The sequence below is a fragment of the Onychostoma macrolepis genome, chromosome 20, assembly GCF_012432095.1.
Source record: "Onychostoma macrolepis isolate SWU-2019 chromosome 20, ASM1243209v1, whole genome shotgun sequence".
Classification (NCBI taxonomy): Eukaryota; Metazoa; Chordata; class Actinopteri; order Cypriniformes; family Cyprinidae; genus Onychostoma; species Onychostoma macrolepis.
The window spans coordinates 20,574,654-20,591,470 of record NC_081174.1 but is presented as its reverse complement, the minus strand read 5'-3'; the positions used below and the strand labels follow the sequence as shown (position 1 = coordinate 20,591,470).

Below are 16,817 nucleotides of genomic sequence, written 5' to 3'. Positions count from 1 at the left end.
CATTTGTGGGCACATTTAGGCTACTAATTATTATTAACTGTTATACCTGTTGCTGTCTGGTCGACGCTACGCAGCTCTGAGAACCAGAACGACCAGACACAGGAACAGTTTCTTCCCTCAGGCAAATTATTTAATGGGATGTACGGAAGAACTTAGTGACTTTAACATTTTCTCACATTTATGCATTTGGTTGACATTATTACAAAGCAACTTTCATTGCATTGCCATTTTTAATGGGATGCTCAATTAGGTGTAATGGTCAGGTCAGGTGTCCACATATGTTTAGCCGAACTATATTGTGATCTTTGCAAATCATTGAGCTGTTTTTACCATACTAACATGCACCTTTCTTATTGATATTTCACCTGGATCAGTCTCAAGACTGATTCTTGTTTGTTGCAACATATTGTAGCAATAATAATAAAAAAAAAGACTTGAGAGAAGATTGTCCTTTCAAAGAAAAAAAATAAGCAAACAAGATCAAAAATAATTCAAGGTCTGTTTGATTAGATGTACACATATACATGGTAATTTCCACAATGCAGTAAGTTTATAATTTTAGAGAATGATGAGGGTAAAAATGTTTTTCTCTATTTTCAGGTATGCAACAGGCGAACACAACAAGATGTCTTCAACCCTTGTTACCAAATACCAGTTCTTGAGAGTAAACACTGGCAGAGGATGTGCTTAAAAACAAATTCCAAAAGAGAAAGATCACCTTTGATTAATGTTGAAGAAATAAATGAAATTTGCTGCAGGTTCGGCAAAGTATGAAAACAGATCATTTTATCAGGAGTATATGGCAGCCATTGTAGAGGTAGGTTTGCTAAAATAAAGTCACACTTCAATACTTGCATTTCTATTATCAAGTGAGAATGTTTCATTTATATGTTTATTTTTCTATTATTTATTTATTTAGTAGATGGATGATCTATCTGGCCAAGATTTGTATCAAAAGAGGCCAAGGCCAGTAGGGGTAAGTGTCACAGACAGTGTCTGGTGGCACAGACAGTGATCAACGAGTGCCAAAGAAGAGCAGTTGGGGTAGATATTGTTACTGAGTTGGATGAAGAAAAACAAATCGTTGGTTTGGCACACAAAGGTAATAAATCACTGATTTACATGAACAGTAATGCTAAGAATCACAATTATCAGAAACATAGTATGCCATATTCAATTTAACAAATGTTATATTTAAGGTCTCAATGGTTACTGCTGTCCTGCTGTTTCCACTTCTATTAAAGGAGAGTCAGAGATCTCTTTATGTCATCAGTGAGGTGAGTGCATTAGGAACAGTGTATCCGTAATATTTAAATCTATATTTTTTTCTTTTTCAACCCCTTCTCCTGGTTATGATTTCTTCTAAACATTTAGTTAGGGGTTATTCTGTGGAACTGTTTGTGTCCATGCATGTTCCACAGTAACATCAGCAAGAATGAATAAAGGGAATATTCAAACAAAAATTAAAATTCTGTCATAATTTACTTGAAAGAAATTTACTTAATCATTGTGAAATAAATTATTTTCAAGAATGTCACTGAAAATCATTGACATGTTGTTCTGGACCCCAGTGATTTTCATCATATGGACATTCTTTAACATTCTTAAAAATATCTTATTTTGTGTTCTGCAGAAGAAAAAGGGTTGTTTGGAACAACCTCAGGGAGAGTAAATGACGACAAAATATCCCTTTAATGGGACATATACTTTTGATTACAATTTGTTATATTTAGAATTAACTGTTTTCTCACTGATGTCAACGTATAATATTAGTAAGGGATTCTTGCAACCAAAAAAAACTCATAATGTAGTTTTTCATGACTACTTGCCACCCTCTCTATTATCTTAATTATGTTGATAATACAGTTTACACTGCCTCATCTTTCTTTTCAAAGCCTCTTTTACATTAATAGGTTCAAAAATAGTCAAATATGTATTACTGACTCATTTTTTAATCTTAATTTAAAAAAAAAAAATACACTTTAACTACTAAATATTGTTATAGTATAACATTATTTTCTCCTTGTTTAGGAGCCACATACACTCAACCCCATGCTGTTTATAAAGGGACGTGCCTTGGATGCAGAGTCTCTTTTAGAAATAATGATGGAAGGGGAGGAGGAGGTCTGAGAAGTAGACGATGTGAACACGGCTCTACACTTCATCTTCAACACTGAATATGCTTTAAAGTTGACATTCATTGAAAACTGTTTAATGTATCATAAAGCCAAAACCAATATGCCAGCCACAATGGCCAGTTTTTTAATTAAATTAATGTATATGTATATAAATGCATGATGTTGATTGTTGTTTATTTATTAATGTTTGTTGGTTTGTTTGTAACACATTTATGTTTGATTGTTGTTTATTTATTTATGTGTTTGTTGGTTTGTTTGTTTTACATATTTATGTATTAAACAGTTTGTGGACAATCACGGTGTTCTGTCTATATAGTGAAATTGGATTAATAATGTATAATAATAATAATAATAATAATAATTTTATTGCTATCTAGAAAAAGGTTAAAAAAGGAACCCATGAAGGTCATTAATGCACCTTTAAGTGAAGGTTCCAATTAGAACCTTTTCAAAAAGGTTAAAAAATGAACCTTTAAGGTTCCCCCACAGTTGTAATCTCCAGGAACCTCAAAAGGTTAATTTTTGAACCTTTTCTTCTAAGAGTGATCTTAATGACCTTAATACCATTTTGCACGGACAATCTTATCATCCTGTGTCATTTAAAGCGCTCGTTACCAATTTCACAATTTAGTCGTATTTGCCGTATTTGCAGCAGAGATGTAGATTTTCAACAGCAATCACATATCCAAATCCAGTCTGCAGTGAGTCGTTTTAAAGATGTATCACAACAGGAGAGTCTCGTTTAAAAAAAAAAAAATTGACCGTCGGATTAATTGTTACATTCAATATTCGCCTGTTTCGAAGGACATTAATAATGTTTTATTGAAACATTGGCATACTGTAGAGAGTGATCCCAGTCTCAAGAAGAGTTTTGACGACCCACCTCGTTTAGTGTATAAGAAAACACCTAATCTTCGAAATATCTTGGTCAGATCTGATTTGAAACCTGCTCCTCATTTCTTGAATAAAATACCGTATGGGAATTACAGATGTGGTAATTGTCAACAGTGCAATTTCACATATAAGACGTTGACCTTTACACATCCTCATACGGCGAAAACCTTTCAAATTCGGGGCACCATTTCGTGTAAGACGACTAATGTTATTTACTTGTTGCGTTGCCCTTGTGGCTTATGTTATGTTGGTAAGACTTGTAGACCTTTTAAAATTCATATTTCTGAACATCGGTGTGCAATTAGACATCGCGATCCAAAAAGTCCAGTAGCACAGCATTTTGCAAACTCGAGACACTCTGTTTCCACTCTTCAGTACATAGGAATAGAGGTAGTCAAGTGTCCATGGCGCGGTCGTGATATTAATAAAATTACTTTTACAACTTGAGGCCTTTTGGATTTTTACATTAGATACGTTGTCCCCGAGAGGATTAAATGAGGACTTTGATATTCGTCCATTTCTTTAAATATGAAATACCTATCTATTTATATGGCTTTTTTACAGCTCTAATAAAGGTTTTGATGGTACTGGTTGAATTTATGTACGTAGGCAGGTATCAATTAATGCTGTTGAATTGTAGATTGAGAATTGTATTTTGTTATTTTGCATAGCTTTATATACTCCTTTTTCCTTCTCTTTCTTTTTTTCTTGATTGATATGTTATTGTTTTGATTTATTTGTTGGGGTATTATTATTATGGTAATATTGTGCTAGGTCATGTGACCTTTGATCACCTGGAGGTATAAAGAGAGGCATATCAGTGTTGTTCATTTGTCTGATGAAGATCCTGCGTGCTCGAAACGTAACACACTATGCAAATTTTTTTAAATAAATTTATTTGATACTTTTGGAGCTTTGGTGTTGCCAACTTTGCATTTGCATAAACAGTCAGAAACAGTCCATCTTGAAAATGGCTTTTGTAATTCTATCTGCAACCAAATCAATTTCTTCTCCCCTGTCAGCCATTGTGGGTTAAAAACCAGCTGATAAATCTACAGGAATATATTTTAGCTTGTGCAGTTTGCTACAGATTTGCAGGCTCCGAGTCCAATTATCCAATCAAAGGATGTAAAAATGCTGACGTTATTATATACCTGCTAGATGGCCCCGGTGTCGCCAACTTGGTTAAAGCAACAGTTTAATTTAATTTTAAGCTACAGGTGCCCACACTGTTGATTCTGAAGGTTTCAAGGCAGATTTCGTCGGCCATTGGCTGAAATCTGATTGGATAAAAGCTCTAACATAAGCATACACTATAGTGGAAGCAGCGCAACTAAGAGAAAGGCTATGAAATTAATAGAATAGACTATTGGGAACAATTTAATACATATTAATATTGCAAAATTAATTGCAAGTCAGTGATTCCCTGACGGCCCACCACTAGTTTTATGAATACTTTGAATGAATACTGTTAGGGATACTGTTCACATACTGTTAGGGAAGTATGCAATCTTGGATTCAACCAATCATTTGTTTCCTTCCTGAGTGAATCAGTGTTGTTGAACAAATAAGTTGATTTATAGGAGTCAATGACTCATTCGTAAAGACAGTCACTTATCGCCACCTACTGGTGTAATTATATAAGAGTCTCCATATAGCACAGAGGTTATCCAAGATGTAGTTCTCCTAAAATGAAATTTTTTTCGTTCCAATTTGTGTTTTTGCATCTATTCCACGCATTCCTGCTCTTACTGTGCATTGGAATGTTTAATATCTTTTTTGGGCATGATAAAATCACTCAGACATTTGCCTCCAGAGCTTTCTTACTCTACCCCTTATATTGTCTTCTGCCCTCCAGCTAGCATTATGCATTCAAATACAGCCTGTGTGCACACATTTATGATTGTTTACTGAAATCTTTCCCACATTGTTACATTTAACTCTAAGATGAATGCAGTCTGTAGATTAATGTTACGAAGAACAGTTCACCCACAAATGACGATTCTGTCATCATTTACTCAACCTCATGCTGTACCAAACCTGTATGACTTACTTCTGGAAAACTAAAATAGTTAGGGAGAATGTTCAAGCTGTGTGAGTGATTTTCAATACCACACAATGAAAGCGGATGTCATAGTGTTTTGGAACAACGTGAGGTTAAGTAAATGATGACAGAATGTTTATTTTTGATGTAAACTATCCCTTTAAACTCTATATGCATGTGTATGCATTCAAAATGCTTCCGGCTTCCTGTTCTTCAGAGATTAGCACACATTTTAGTAGGTTTCATGTGCCTGAAATGTATCTACCTTTCCTCCTAATCCACAGAAGCCTCCAGGCAGCAGTTATCAGTGAAATGATGCGCTGACCACCCTCATCCCTTTAAACTCTGTTTCTCTCTTGTTGTCTTCCATCCTCTCATCTCTTAAAACAGGCAGAGTGGAAGGGAGAGGTACTGTGACGTTGCCATGGTGATGCTCTTGTCTTCATCATAGGAAATTCAATATGCCTGGTGTAATGTGTCTGTATGTTTGGATGTGTGTGTGACCATGAGAGTGTGTTTTTGTGTATAGAAAGAGCTTGTTCATACTGTAAGTAGAAGGCAGTGATGAAAGCTGAGTACATGCACAAAGACAACATTGTACACGACTTTGGCTTTTAAGAACAAAGTGTGCATGAGAAAAAAAACAACATGCCACTCACAGCTGTGTACGATTAATGATTCCTATGATAAGATGCATAAGTGTCACAGTAATCTGGATGCCTTGGTGTGTGTATATCTTAAAAGAAACCTAGCATGCTGATACAGCTGCCAGAGAGTTGTCATTTTAAATGTGAATGAATAATTTTTACATCACATGGTCAACATTTGGTTTCGCAGTTAGTTCACAGATAAATCAGGCTGCCTGCAATCCAGCTATTATAATATTCAGCAGCAGACTGTTGAGAGAAATATTGAACTGTGGAAAATGAGGTAGACGTACAGGAGGCCACGACTACTGAGCAGAGGGCCAGAGAGCCTTATTTTGATTTAGCTGTGTTGTCTCTCCATGCAGTTCATTGCTTACAGAATGTATGAGGGCTCTATTTTAGATTCATTTTGTGCTGCATGAATATTTCACACACTCTCTGGACTTTGTGGCAAAGCATGCTGCAAGTCACTCTCCATTCGCAAGAGTACTGTTGCGACATGTATCATATAAAATCATCCTGACAACCAGGCTTGTTTTCTCTTTCGGTAAACTCTTTTTGTCCTTCTGAACATTTGGCTGTAATTCAGATTAAGTCATTTTTTGTGCAGAATGTTGTTGCAGAGTACAGTTAAACTGGCTTGCTATACATACTGTTTGTGTGACTGTTTATAGTCTTCTGTTGTGAAGGTTTCAGCCTTCCAGTCATGTATAATTCAAAGCCAGGCTCTCGGTTACATCACTAGATACATTCATCCCAAACCTCTGCAATCAGACTCCTGCAGCTTCCTTTGATAACCAACCGTAGCGTAGTCCATACACTTAATGCCAGACTCAATATTACGGAATCACACTTGTTGCTTAGAGTGGGAGGCATCCAACCGTTCAGCCCATGGTAATTGAGAACACTGCCATAACGGAGGCAATTTGAACTGCACCTCGTCACAAAGTAGGGGTCCTGAACTTTGCTGAGGTTACACCTCTTTTGTCCACTCTGCAAAATGGCAATTTAGTTTCAAATGATGTTATTGTTTACAGGACACACTGAATTTGCAAACATTAGTGTCCTCAACTGACTTTTAGCTCCTTGTGTACCTTGTTTGTGCATTATACCTTCATGTAAAATCTTGTGTAATGAACCATTTGTTTTCTGTCAGAGTTCATCCTAAGCCAAAAAAAATATATAGTATGGTACCATAACTCTGCAAAGTTGACCAGCACATAATGGAAATCATTGAAATAATGGAAATCAAAAGTGAATTTTAATTAATAGATTAAAAATACAGAAAATTAGGGCTGTCAATTAAACACAATTTAATGTGATTGATAAACAAAAATAACCCCAAAATTGTGCTGTATGTGTTTGATTCCCTAAAAAGAACCAACTCATTGAGGTATTCGTTGGGGAATTGAACTGGTTGTGCTATTCCACAAGCCTACAGTAAATGGATGGATAAATGGATTAACTGCTTGAAGGATGGATGGATGTGCAGTACGTGTTTGATTCCCTAAAAAGAACTGACTCTCTTACACTGGTTGTGCCATGTTAGTTTTATGCACTAAAATGAACTGTCCCAAAAGTCCCAAATTTGTGCAAGAATTAGAGGTAACACTTTAGTATAGGGACCAATTCTTACTATTTACTAGTTGCTTATTAGCATGCCTGTTATTAACATATTGGCACTTATAAAGCACATATTCTGCATGACCAAATTCTGCATCCCTAATCCTACCAAATACCTCAATTTAACAACTACATTACTAACTGGGCATTACTTTAGGGGGCAGTCGTGATGGCCTGATGGATAGAGAGTCGGACTTGTAACCCAAAGGTCGCGGGTTTGAGTCTCAGATCCGGCAGGGATTGTGAGTGAATGACCCTTGAGCAAGGCACATAAATGGCTGTGTGTGTGTGTGTGTACTTGGATGGGTTAAATGCAGAGCACACATTCCGAGTATGGTTCACCACGTCACGGCCTTTCCTTTCCTTTGAACTGTTAATAAGCAGCAAATTAAGAGTTTATTGAGGCAAAAGTCATAGTTAACGGTTTGTTAATAGCAAGAATTGAAACTTAAAATAAAGTGTAACTGAATTAGACTGCAACGGTCGCTGTAGTTGAAATAGTGGCAGAATACTGCAGAAACTAGTATTTTACTATGATGTTACACTTTTTGACCGCAAAAACTTGTGAGAACCAGTAATGGAACCAAACGTCATTTGTCAATACTCAGCGAAAATGAATAATTACTGGGCCAATCATTAGTTAAAAACTAATAAGTTCAGCTAGTGTGAGTTTAAGAGGCCAAATAACTTGTGAATATGCATATCTTTCTCTCTCTGTGTCCATCTCCAGTCAAGCTCTGTCATCCTCATGACATTGTCTCTGTGACTTTGATGATTATGTGCTGAGAGAAAAATAGAGGCAAGGGACACCTATGGGGTGTGTGATTGCTGTTATGGAGGAGCAACTGATAAAATGCAGGGGGGGGAAGTTCTCCCGGTCAAAGGACGGTCAAGCTGAGAAATAAATGCAGTGCTTAGCAGAGGAGAAGGAGGACAGAGAAAATGAAGCGAGACACTGAATGAGGGGAGAAAGGTTGAGCTGAACATGTGACTGCAAAAACCAAAGGCAGAGGAGAGGAAAAAACAGGGAAGATGAGATTTGAATTCCGATGTGCAGTATAAGTAGAAGTTTGTGCAAGCATTAGATGAGATATGTGTTAAATCAAAGCCACGGCAATAACGTATGTGATTGGCTTTGGCAGAAAGAGCAAACGAGCCTAAGCATGGAGAAATACAAGATGTGAAAGGGAAGGGGGTAAATATGTATCTGTGCTAATAAATGCAGAACAAATGTGCCAGTGTGTGAAATGTAACAAACCCTGGGAAAAAATGGGAGAGTGTAAGATACTAGAGGCGAAACAAAGGTATGGCATTGTGCTCGGTCCAGCAGAGAGAGCAGAACATCTAATCCTGCACCTCTGACTCTCTCATTAACTCACACAGAGAGAGCAGGTGAAAGAATGGAAAGTTATGGGCACACTGCGTTTGTCTGTGAGTGCCGGTGTGCCCCAACTGCTAAATTAAGTTTCCTGTTGATTTGTTTTGCCCAGATTTGAGTGTGACAAAACCAATTAAAACTGTATAATATTAGTAGCAGTGCTGTGCTCAATATGTAGATGCACTCTCCAGAGAAAAATTTAAGCACTCGGACCATGCTTTTTTTGTCAAAAAGCACCAAAAAAATTAAAGTGGATCATGTGAAGTCTTATGAATTCTTTTTTTTATTTGGATTTTCAATTAGTTTTTGTCATTTTGGACCTTGACAGCTCCACTACTCATTCACCTTAATTATACTGAAAGAGAGACCTGGATATTCTTTTTAAAAATTCACCTTTTGGATTCTGCATAAGAAAGTAAGTCATACCGGTTAGGGACAACATGAGGGTGAGTAAAAGAAATACATTAATTTATTTGTGTGTGTGTGTGTGTGTGTGTGTTTGTGTCCTTCAGTTGCAACAAATGAAAATGCAGTAAAAGAATATGAAATGTATGACCCCTGAAAATTCAGCTAGTGACAACTGCTACTTTCCTAAAATCTGTGTTGTGTGTAAAGAACTGGCTTCTGTACAAAACTAGTCATTAACAGTGTGATTAAAGATACATCAGAAATGTTTCTTTTATTTCTCCCTCTTTTTTTAAATGTGCTGCAAACAAGTCACACACCAAGAGCTTTCTAGTTACTTTAGTCAGTAATAGCATTAAATGCTTAAAGGGACAGTTAACCTGAAAATCATAATTTTATCGTCATTTACTCACCCTCAAATTGTTCCAACCTGAATGACTTACTTTCTTCTGTAGAACACTTTCAACTGTTTTTCACTATACAATTAAAAAGTCAATGTTTTCCAAAATGACTATTTGACTTTGATGTTTTCATAGTATTTGTGTTAAAAAAATCAATGTCAGGAGAAAAAATCTGAGTAGTACAAGTAAAAGTACAAGCAAAAGTCTCCATTTGCTCTCAATTCAATCTCATTGCTATCTGTAGGAGAAACAATTAAGATATTAGAATCTCATTTGTGACTTTTTGTTCTTATAGGACCAGAATTTACAATGCTACAGTATCTCACACAAACCCTTCTCTCCACCATCACCAACAGCTGTGAAATCTCCATTTTCACCGGCCATAACTACACTGAGTCTCAGTTCACCTCACAAAAGAAACGGGCCTCTTCTGATCCAAACCTGAGAGATTGGTGAGAGATTGCTTCATTTTTTTTAAAGGAGAGCTGTCATTTTTCATGAGGCAGGTTGTTTTTCCCCTGCCATCGCTGTCCGTGTTCACTGTACGGTGCAGAGGGAGACAGCAAGAGGAGCAAACACTTCTGCAGTAATTGGGTACAGACCAAGAACTTTGGCGTGGCCCAGCGTAAGCTGATGTGAGCCTAGTAGGAGCGGAGTAAACATAAAAAGGAAGGGAGCAGGGGAGACTATTGGGGTCTGCAGGGACTCACACAAGAACACAAAGCATTAACATAATGAGGCTGTGGGGGGTTGCGTAAACAATCTACCTCATTGTTCTACAGGTGACACAACACCTCTGACGGCGTCCAGCGGCCGTTTCTGAGAGAGACTATTCATTCTAAACAGGTCTGCACATGCTCTGACGTGATGATTGATAGGGAAAAAAATAACATTTTCTGCAATTTAAAATGAAAGTCTTAGCTGGCTGCTCGCCTCACACACTATATGTTGATTTTGTTGAGTCATTGTAGATGCTTTCTGGAACTCTGCTTGAATTTTTATCAGACAGCGCTCTTTCACAGCCAGCAGCGCTCTCGCTTAGAAGCGTGAAACAGAATTTGCTTAATTCTGCAATGTGGCGCATTATGCTGTGGCATTATAAAAAGAGCCTTTAATATGATATGACCTAGAGTCTAATCTACTCTCTAAGGATGCCCTGCACACTGTAGCTCTGACCGATTCAGTATGTCCTGTTACAGTGAGTCCATCTCAATGAACCCTTAGCAGTACAGAATCATTATGGATGTGCTATAGAAATTTATTATCTTTATCTGTATGCAGAAGAAATATATGGATGTGCCTTATTGGCTACCATGGTACTGAATGATCGCATATTCATGTACTGCAGTGTTTAGAATACCATACCACTTAAGGTACTTCAGGAAAGGTCCAAAACAATATGGTAGATAAATAAATTGTCTTTACCTGCAGAGTCATTAACAAACAATAAAAATCATTTGCAAGTTTTGTTTTCTACAATAGATTGATCCACCTTATCCAGCGCTCTTTTTGTTTACTCTCTAAAAAATATAGTTTATTGAGGCAAAAGTCATAGTTAATGGTTTATTTATAGCGAGAATTGAAACTTCAAATAAAGTGTGACCGAATTAGACTGCACTGGTCGCTGTAGTTGAAATAGTGGCAGAATACTGCAGAAAACTAGTATTTTACTACGATGTTACACTTTCTGACCACAAAAGCGTGTGAGAACCAATAATGGAACCAAACGTCATTTGTCAATACTCAGCGAAAATGAATAATTACTGGGCCAATCATTAGTTAAAACCTAATAAGTCCAGCTAGTGTGAGTTTAAAAAGCCAAAAAATGTGAATACGCATTCCTTTCTCTCGCTGTGTCCATCTCCAGTCAAGCTCTGTCATCATGACATTGTCTCTGCGACTTTGACAATTATGTGCTGAGAGAAAAATAAAAAATATCCAATTACTATTTTGGTGTGAGAAACCACTGCAAACTTATATTGTGTGAATGAACTGTCCGAATTAAGCAAACAATTCCAGACCTTTTTTTATTCACGAATCTACACTATTAGATCTAGAATCTACACTAGTTCTGATTCTAAACAGCTGATAAAAAAAAAAAACATACAAGACTTGATAGCTGAAATATTATCAGAGAAAATTCTCAAATTGGTATACATCAATCCCATTGACAAATAAGGATTTATCAGTTAAATCTTTGCCAGGTCACAGTGGGTCTTGTGCCACAGTAAAAAAGGGTCTAGCGACACCCTTGGACCAGGATATTTTGTCCAAAATCCCAATGTAGTTTCTTCTCAGTGCGCCTTTATTTCAGCAGTTCTAGATGATCAAGACAATTTCTTTAAAATTGCTGTGAAATTTAATTGACAAAGCAAAAGAGAAAAAACCCACAAATGAGGCTAAATTCCTCCTCTACTCCTGAGGCCAGATTACCAGCTAGCCTGCTGGTTTAAATGAATATCCGATCGAGTCTGAAAGAGAGGCAGGATTTCTGCAGAGCACAGATGCTATGCATAATTCTCCCTCAGCAGAAGCAAATGCCTTATCGTTAGTTCTTTAATCAATGCAAAAACAACAAGCTTTCTGTTAAAGAGACTCCTCATCCTCTCTCCAGGCTTCAAGTAAAACAATATTCAGTTGACGCAAGCTAAATGACTGGCTGAGGTTTCCCCAGTAACAGGTTACGAAGTGTGACAGACACACACACACACACACACAAACAAACAGGACGGCACACATATGGCATATCACTGAGAGGCAGACTTTGTTTCAGGCTAAAGATATTCTGTTCAGCTCATGTTGGCAACATCTACTCCCTCAGCCCATCGCACCTTCACTCCTGTCCTCATTCTCCACATATAGCCTGCTGCCCCACTATCCTAAATTTCCAGCAACAGAAAAAAAACAATCGGTACAGGTGACAGATTGTCAGGCTCAGAGAACGGGAAAATGAGGCGGGGGTGGGGTAATGTCCCACAAAAAGGGGATCCCACAAATCGTCTCGTGAAAAAGTGGGTTACTGGGGCTGCTGGGATTGGTGAACAACGTGGTAGAGACAAGACTGGAGAAACAATGGTGATGACACATTCTGAGCCAAAGGAAATGAGTGTGTGAGTGTTAATGTCTGGTGTTTCTCAACCGTACTAGTCAGTTTACTGTCAAAGTACATACTAACAAGGCTTGCAGGTCAGTACTAAGTTTTTATGTGGTGGAAAATGGCTCAGAATACCAAGATCTGACATACTTTACTGTAAACATACAGCATTGTTTGACCAATGTGAATGTGCTTGATTACAGTACGTATATAAAAGCCTGGTTATAATGTTTTTCTCTGTAATTTAATGAACAACTTGTGCCATAATAGAATAGAAATAGAAAATGTATAAAAAAAAAATCTGTTTTTAATAACGTTATTTAATGCCATTATTTAATTTCCATGGGCAGTAAAAGCACATTATTTATTGTGCCAGACAAATAACATAATTTGCCTCTTTTCTGTGAAAATTGAGTTAATTTACACTAAAAAGAGTGATAATTCATTGAATGCAACACTATTTCATCACATTAATCATCTGGTTAAACAGAGTTGTGGATAAGACGCAAGACGTTTTTGAGAAGTAAAATTTGCTGTAGTCGCCCAAGTCCGTAACCTCTATGATGAACTCAACTGACATCTTTCCCAACCATTAGAAACCTGTCCCACTTGTTTTCATTCACACAATCGCCCCGCTTTCCATATTAACGGCTCAAACTGACACACCTGACACAACATGTTGTGCATGATGTAGACTCATGATTAACAGCCTGACCTGAATAGTCACACAAAAAATAAGCAGTAAAGAGTATGTGAACGAATATGCAGAACACATGCTACAGGAACTAGATTAGATTACAGGAACTAAATATTCAACTAGATTATTAACAGGAAAAGCAGAAATGATTGTCTATTCAGTGTGTAAATCCATAAACTTACAGTTCATTCAGTTACATTGTGCTGGACATAAACTCATAACCTGCAGCACAAAGGTAAACCTTCTAAAAATGGACTTCGGCCTTGCATTATACAAACTGATTTTCAGAATAACTTGTTAGTGTTGGCCAGCACAAGCTCTGTAAAGGGTCCAGCCACACAGACCTGCGGGCCAATCAAGCCCCACTGAACATAAAGCATAAATGATCCCAGCTGCAGCCTACAGCCTCTAATAGGAAAACAAACAGAGCATGACCATATTTACTGGTGCTAGAGAGCGTCTATGTGCACAGACACACACATATACACAGCTCTCCCATTACTTAATGCAAACCTTGCAGCCAAAACTGGAGACTGCAGTTAATTTGGATGTATGGCTTCTGGACCACAAGCGGAGCAGTCATAAACTTGATATGTATAATTAAAGTAACAGACGGAATATAGAATAAAAAGTGTCTCCTATGAGTCAAAGTTAAAAACACGCTGCTGATGATCATCCACCATAACAAGCCAGGAACAAAAGGACAGTGTCTCCATGCATCAACAGCTGCCCATAAGGCATACTAATGCAGCAATGATAACAAATGATTGCCCTGCTGGCGGGAAATAAATCCATCATAAATGAAATGAAGGAATGATCGATACTGTGAACACTACAGAAGGTTGATATGTGAATTATAGGTTAGGCTCTGGCGTGAGGCTACCTCAGCCAGCACGTGCTTACTTATTGCATTCGTAGGCAGGCAAAACAGTATGAAAAAGAGCTAGAGACCAACGCAATTTTCATAGGGCAATCTACGTTTATTTAAATAAAAACATTTTTTTTTTTTTTTAAATGTACTAACTGAAATACAAAAATATGGACTCCAAAAACAGAAGAATGTTCGCTGCGTTTGTTAATAACAGAATGAAAACAAAGGCTCGTGTGTTGTCGCCTGTAGGGGTTTAGAGGAACTAATGCAGCTGGACAGATGCGCAATAACAGCTCCACGTTTAATATTAAAGCTCTGGAGTTCCGTCAAATAAGAGACATGTGGCAAGCTGTTTTACCTTTATTCCTTTAACTTTACTCATTTAATTTACATAGAGTAGTCCACTAGCGACTATACCGTCTTTATTGATTTCACATATCCTAATTATTCATTCAACTGTCACAACTGACAAGCAAATAGCCTATGCCACGGTACAAATTTAGAATCTGTGGTTCAGATATGAACTATTCAACTCCAGCTTGACTAGTACCATTCATTGGGTACTAAGCTATTGATATTTATCTCAACTGTTACAAGTAACATTCTTCATCTCACTAGTAACATTTGCTTTTTCACTTAAATGTAATGGCTTCTTTATGGTTTAAACAGAATCTTACTAGTGCGATTAAAATATTACACGTAACTATTGGAATACACGCTACTAGTGTCCATTCAAATGTTGCTGGGACAACTGAAATAGATACTAGAAACTGTTTGAGTAGTTATTAGAATAATGAGTATTAACAGCAAAAACAAATGCTAGTTAGTCTTAAGGAATAAATGTCAAAACGGCTTGCCACAGACATATGAACACATCGTGGTCACCATCTGCCGCAGCAGGGCTCGGGTGCGAATTTGAGGGGGCTGTATCGGTTCATGGGAGATTTGTGATGAGGGCTCACCTTATGTTTTATCTTTTTCCTTTTTAAAGGTACAGGGTGACTTTAGTGGGGCCATCGGTTCTCACAGCAAAACCAAAAGGGGCGTTGTCTTTGCCAAAACATGTTCACACAAATACGCACAACCTTCCCAAAGTCCTGAAATAAAGGTAAGCAGCCCTTGCTCAAGGCATGCAGAGAGTCCCAAGCGCTCATTCCTTGCCGGTCACCAGCGACAGCTCCTTGAGAATGCCACTGGCGTCCACACGCCGTCTCTCGCGTATCATCTCCTCCAGGCTGCGGAACATGAGCGTGTGCGCGGTGCTCTCGGACAGGTGCACCTTCAGAAAGTAGCGCTGCTCGACCGAGTGCGCCTCCCCGCCCGCTTTAAACTCCCGCTTGCCGAAACGGCACCAGGCTGCGAAACTTTCCGAGTTCGTCCAGCAAATCTCGCCGCTGCTGAGCCCCACGTGCCCGCTCGCGTTCTGCATCACCAAATCAGCTGGCAGCGGTCGGTAGCGGTACCGATTGTTCACTATCCTGCCCTGCCGACCGCAGCTGATCTCAAATAAGCTGTCCTTGCGGATCTCCCCCTTGTAGAGGTGAATAACCTGATCCTCCCCTTCAAAGATTGCCCAGTGCGGGGGTTGTGCGTTGGCCACTAACTCCAGTAGATCCCCGGGTTTGCACATGGTCAATAAAGTTTTCACCGAATAAACATTCAGGTCCTCGTTCTCTCGCAGTTTGGAGTATATACATTCCTGGCAGCAGAACGCCGAGTATTCGATTTCATTGAGCGCAACCGGACCGTCTTTGCTAGGGCTGTTGTTGTCTTTAAAGCTGTCCGACTGCGATCGATCGTCCAGCTCTTCCTCCTCATCGGAAAAGAAATACGCCACGCCAACACGCAACTCGTCCTTCTCGATGCCCGATGGATCCCCGGTGGGTAGCTCGCTGTAGTTCAGGTGGGTGATCCGGTCCAGTTGGTTTCCCATCAATAACAGGGCAGAGAAGAGACATGGAATACTGCTTCTGAAATGCAAAAGGGTTATGTGAGTGTTATGCTAGAGAGGCGGACTGGAATTATTCTGACGCGCCCAAAAATGCTGTCTAGGTACACAGCCGTAGTAAGTCACCTCACAACACAATAAACCACGCGCACCTGGGCGCGTAAACAAGCCAGTCTCGCAGAGCGCGGCACAAAGAGGCAAAGGGCGAGTCAATGTTGAGCTGCTCACGAAGCTCTTGTTAATAAGTTCACAACACAACACCTCGAACGGACGCGTACCTGCGTATTTCCCCAGGACTATGGCTAATGGTCCTTTCTCTCCATCGGTGCTTGCGCTGTCTGTATCCCGCAAGGTCTCCAAAACAAAACGCGTTCGCCTCCCTGACGTGTCCTCGAAGGTACACTGGATTCTCTAACACTGTGCACCGCCGCACTTTAAATAGTCTAGAAAACTCCGCCCCGACCAGCAGAACCTGCCCTCCTCATGGCGATTGGTTCAGAGCCCTCATGAAAAACTTAGACCTTTGCTCAGAGGCTTATAATATTACAGCTGTTTGTGTTGTTCGCAGCCTTCAAGACCCAAAGGATTTGGCAGATTTGTCATATATAACAATAGTAAGTCTAGGCTTGAAATAGAGCTAGGAAAGTTTAGAGATTCATTATAAGGACATGTGGGTT

General features: G+C 38.7%; 1 protein-coding gene across 1 annotated transcript; it reads right to left on the bottom strand.

Annotated features, from left to right (window-relative positions):
• Positions 1–6,962: 6,962 nt before the first annotated feature.
• Positions 6,963–16,563, bottom strand: lratd1 (LRAT domain containing 1). The gene is made up of 2 exons (XM_058756332.1): positions 16,419–16,563; positions 6,963–16,162 (listed from the first exon to the last, which is right to left on the bottom strand). Exon 2 carries the CDS (start codon positions 16,123–16,125, stop codon positions 15,343–15,345), a length of 783 nt encoding a protein of 260 aa, XP_058612315.1. The 5' UTR covers positions 16,126–16,162; positions 16,419–16,563; the 3' UTR covers positions 6,963–15,342.
• Between the last annotated feature and the right edge of the window lie 254 nt (positions 16,564–16,817).

What these genes read in the sequence shown, in the direction of transcription:
- lratd1 (XM_058756332.1), bottom strand. Translation starts at nt 16,125, where the DNA reads ATGGGAAACCAACTGGACCGGATCACCCACCTGAACTACAGCGAGCTA.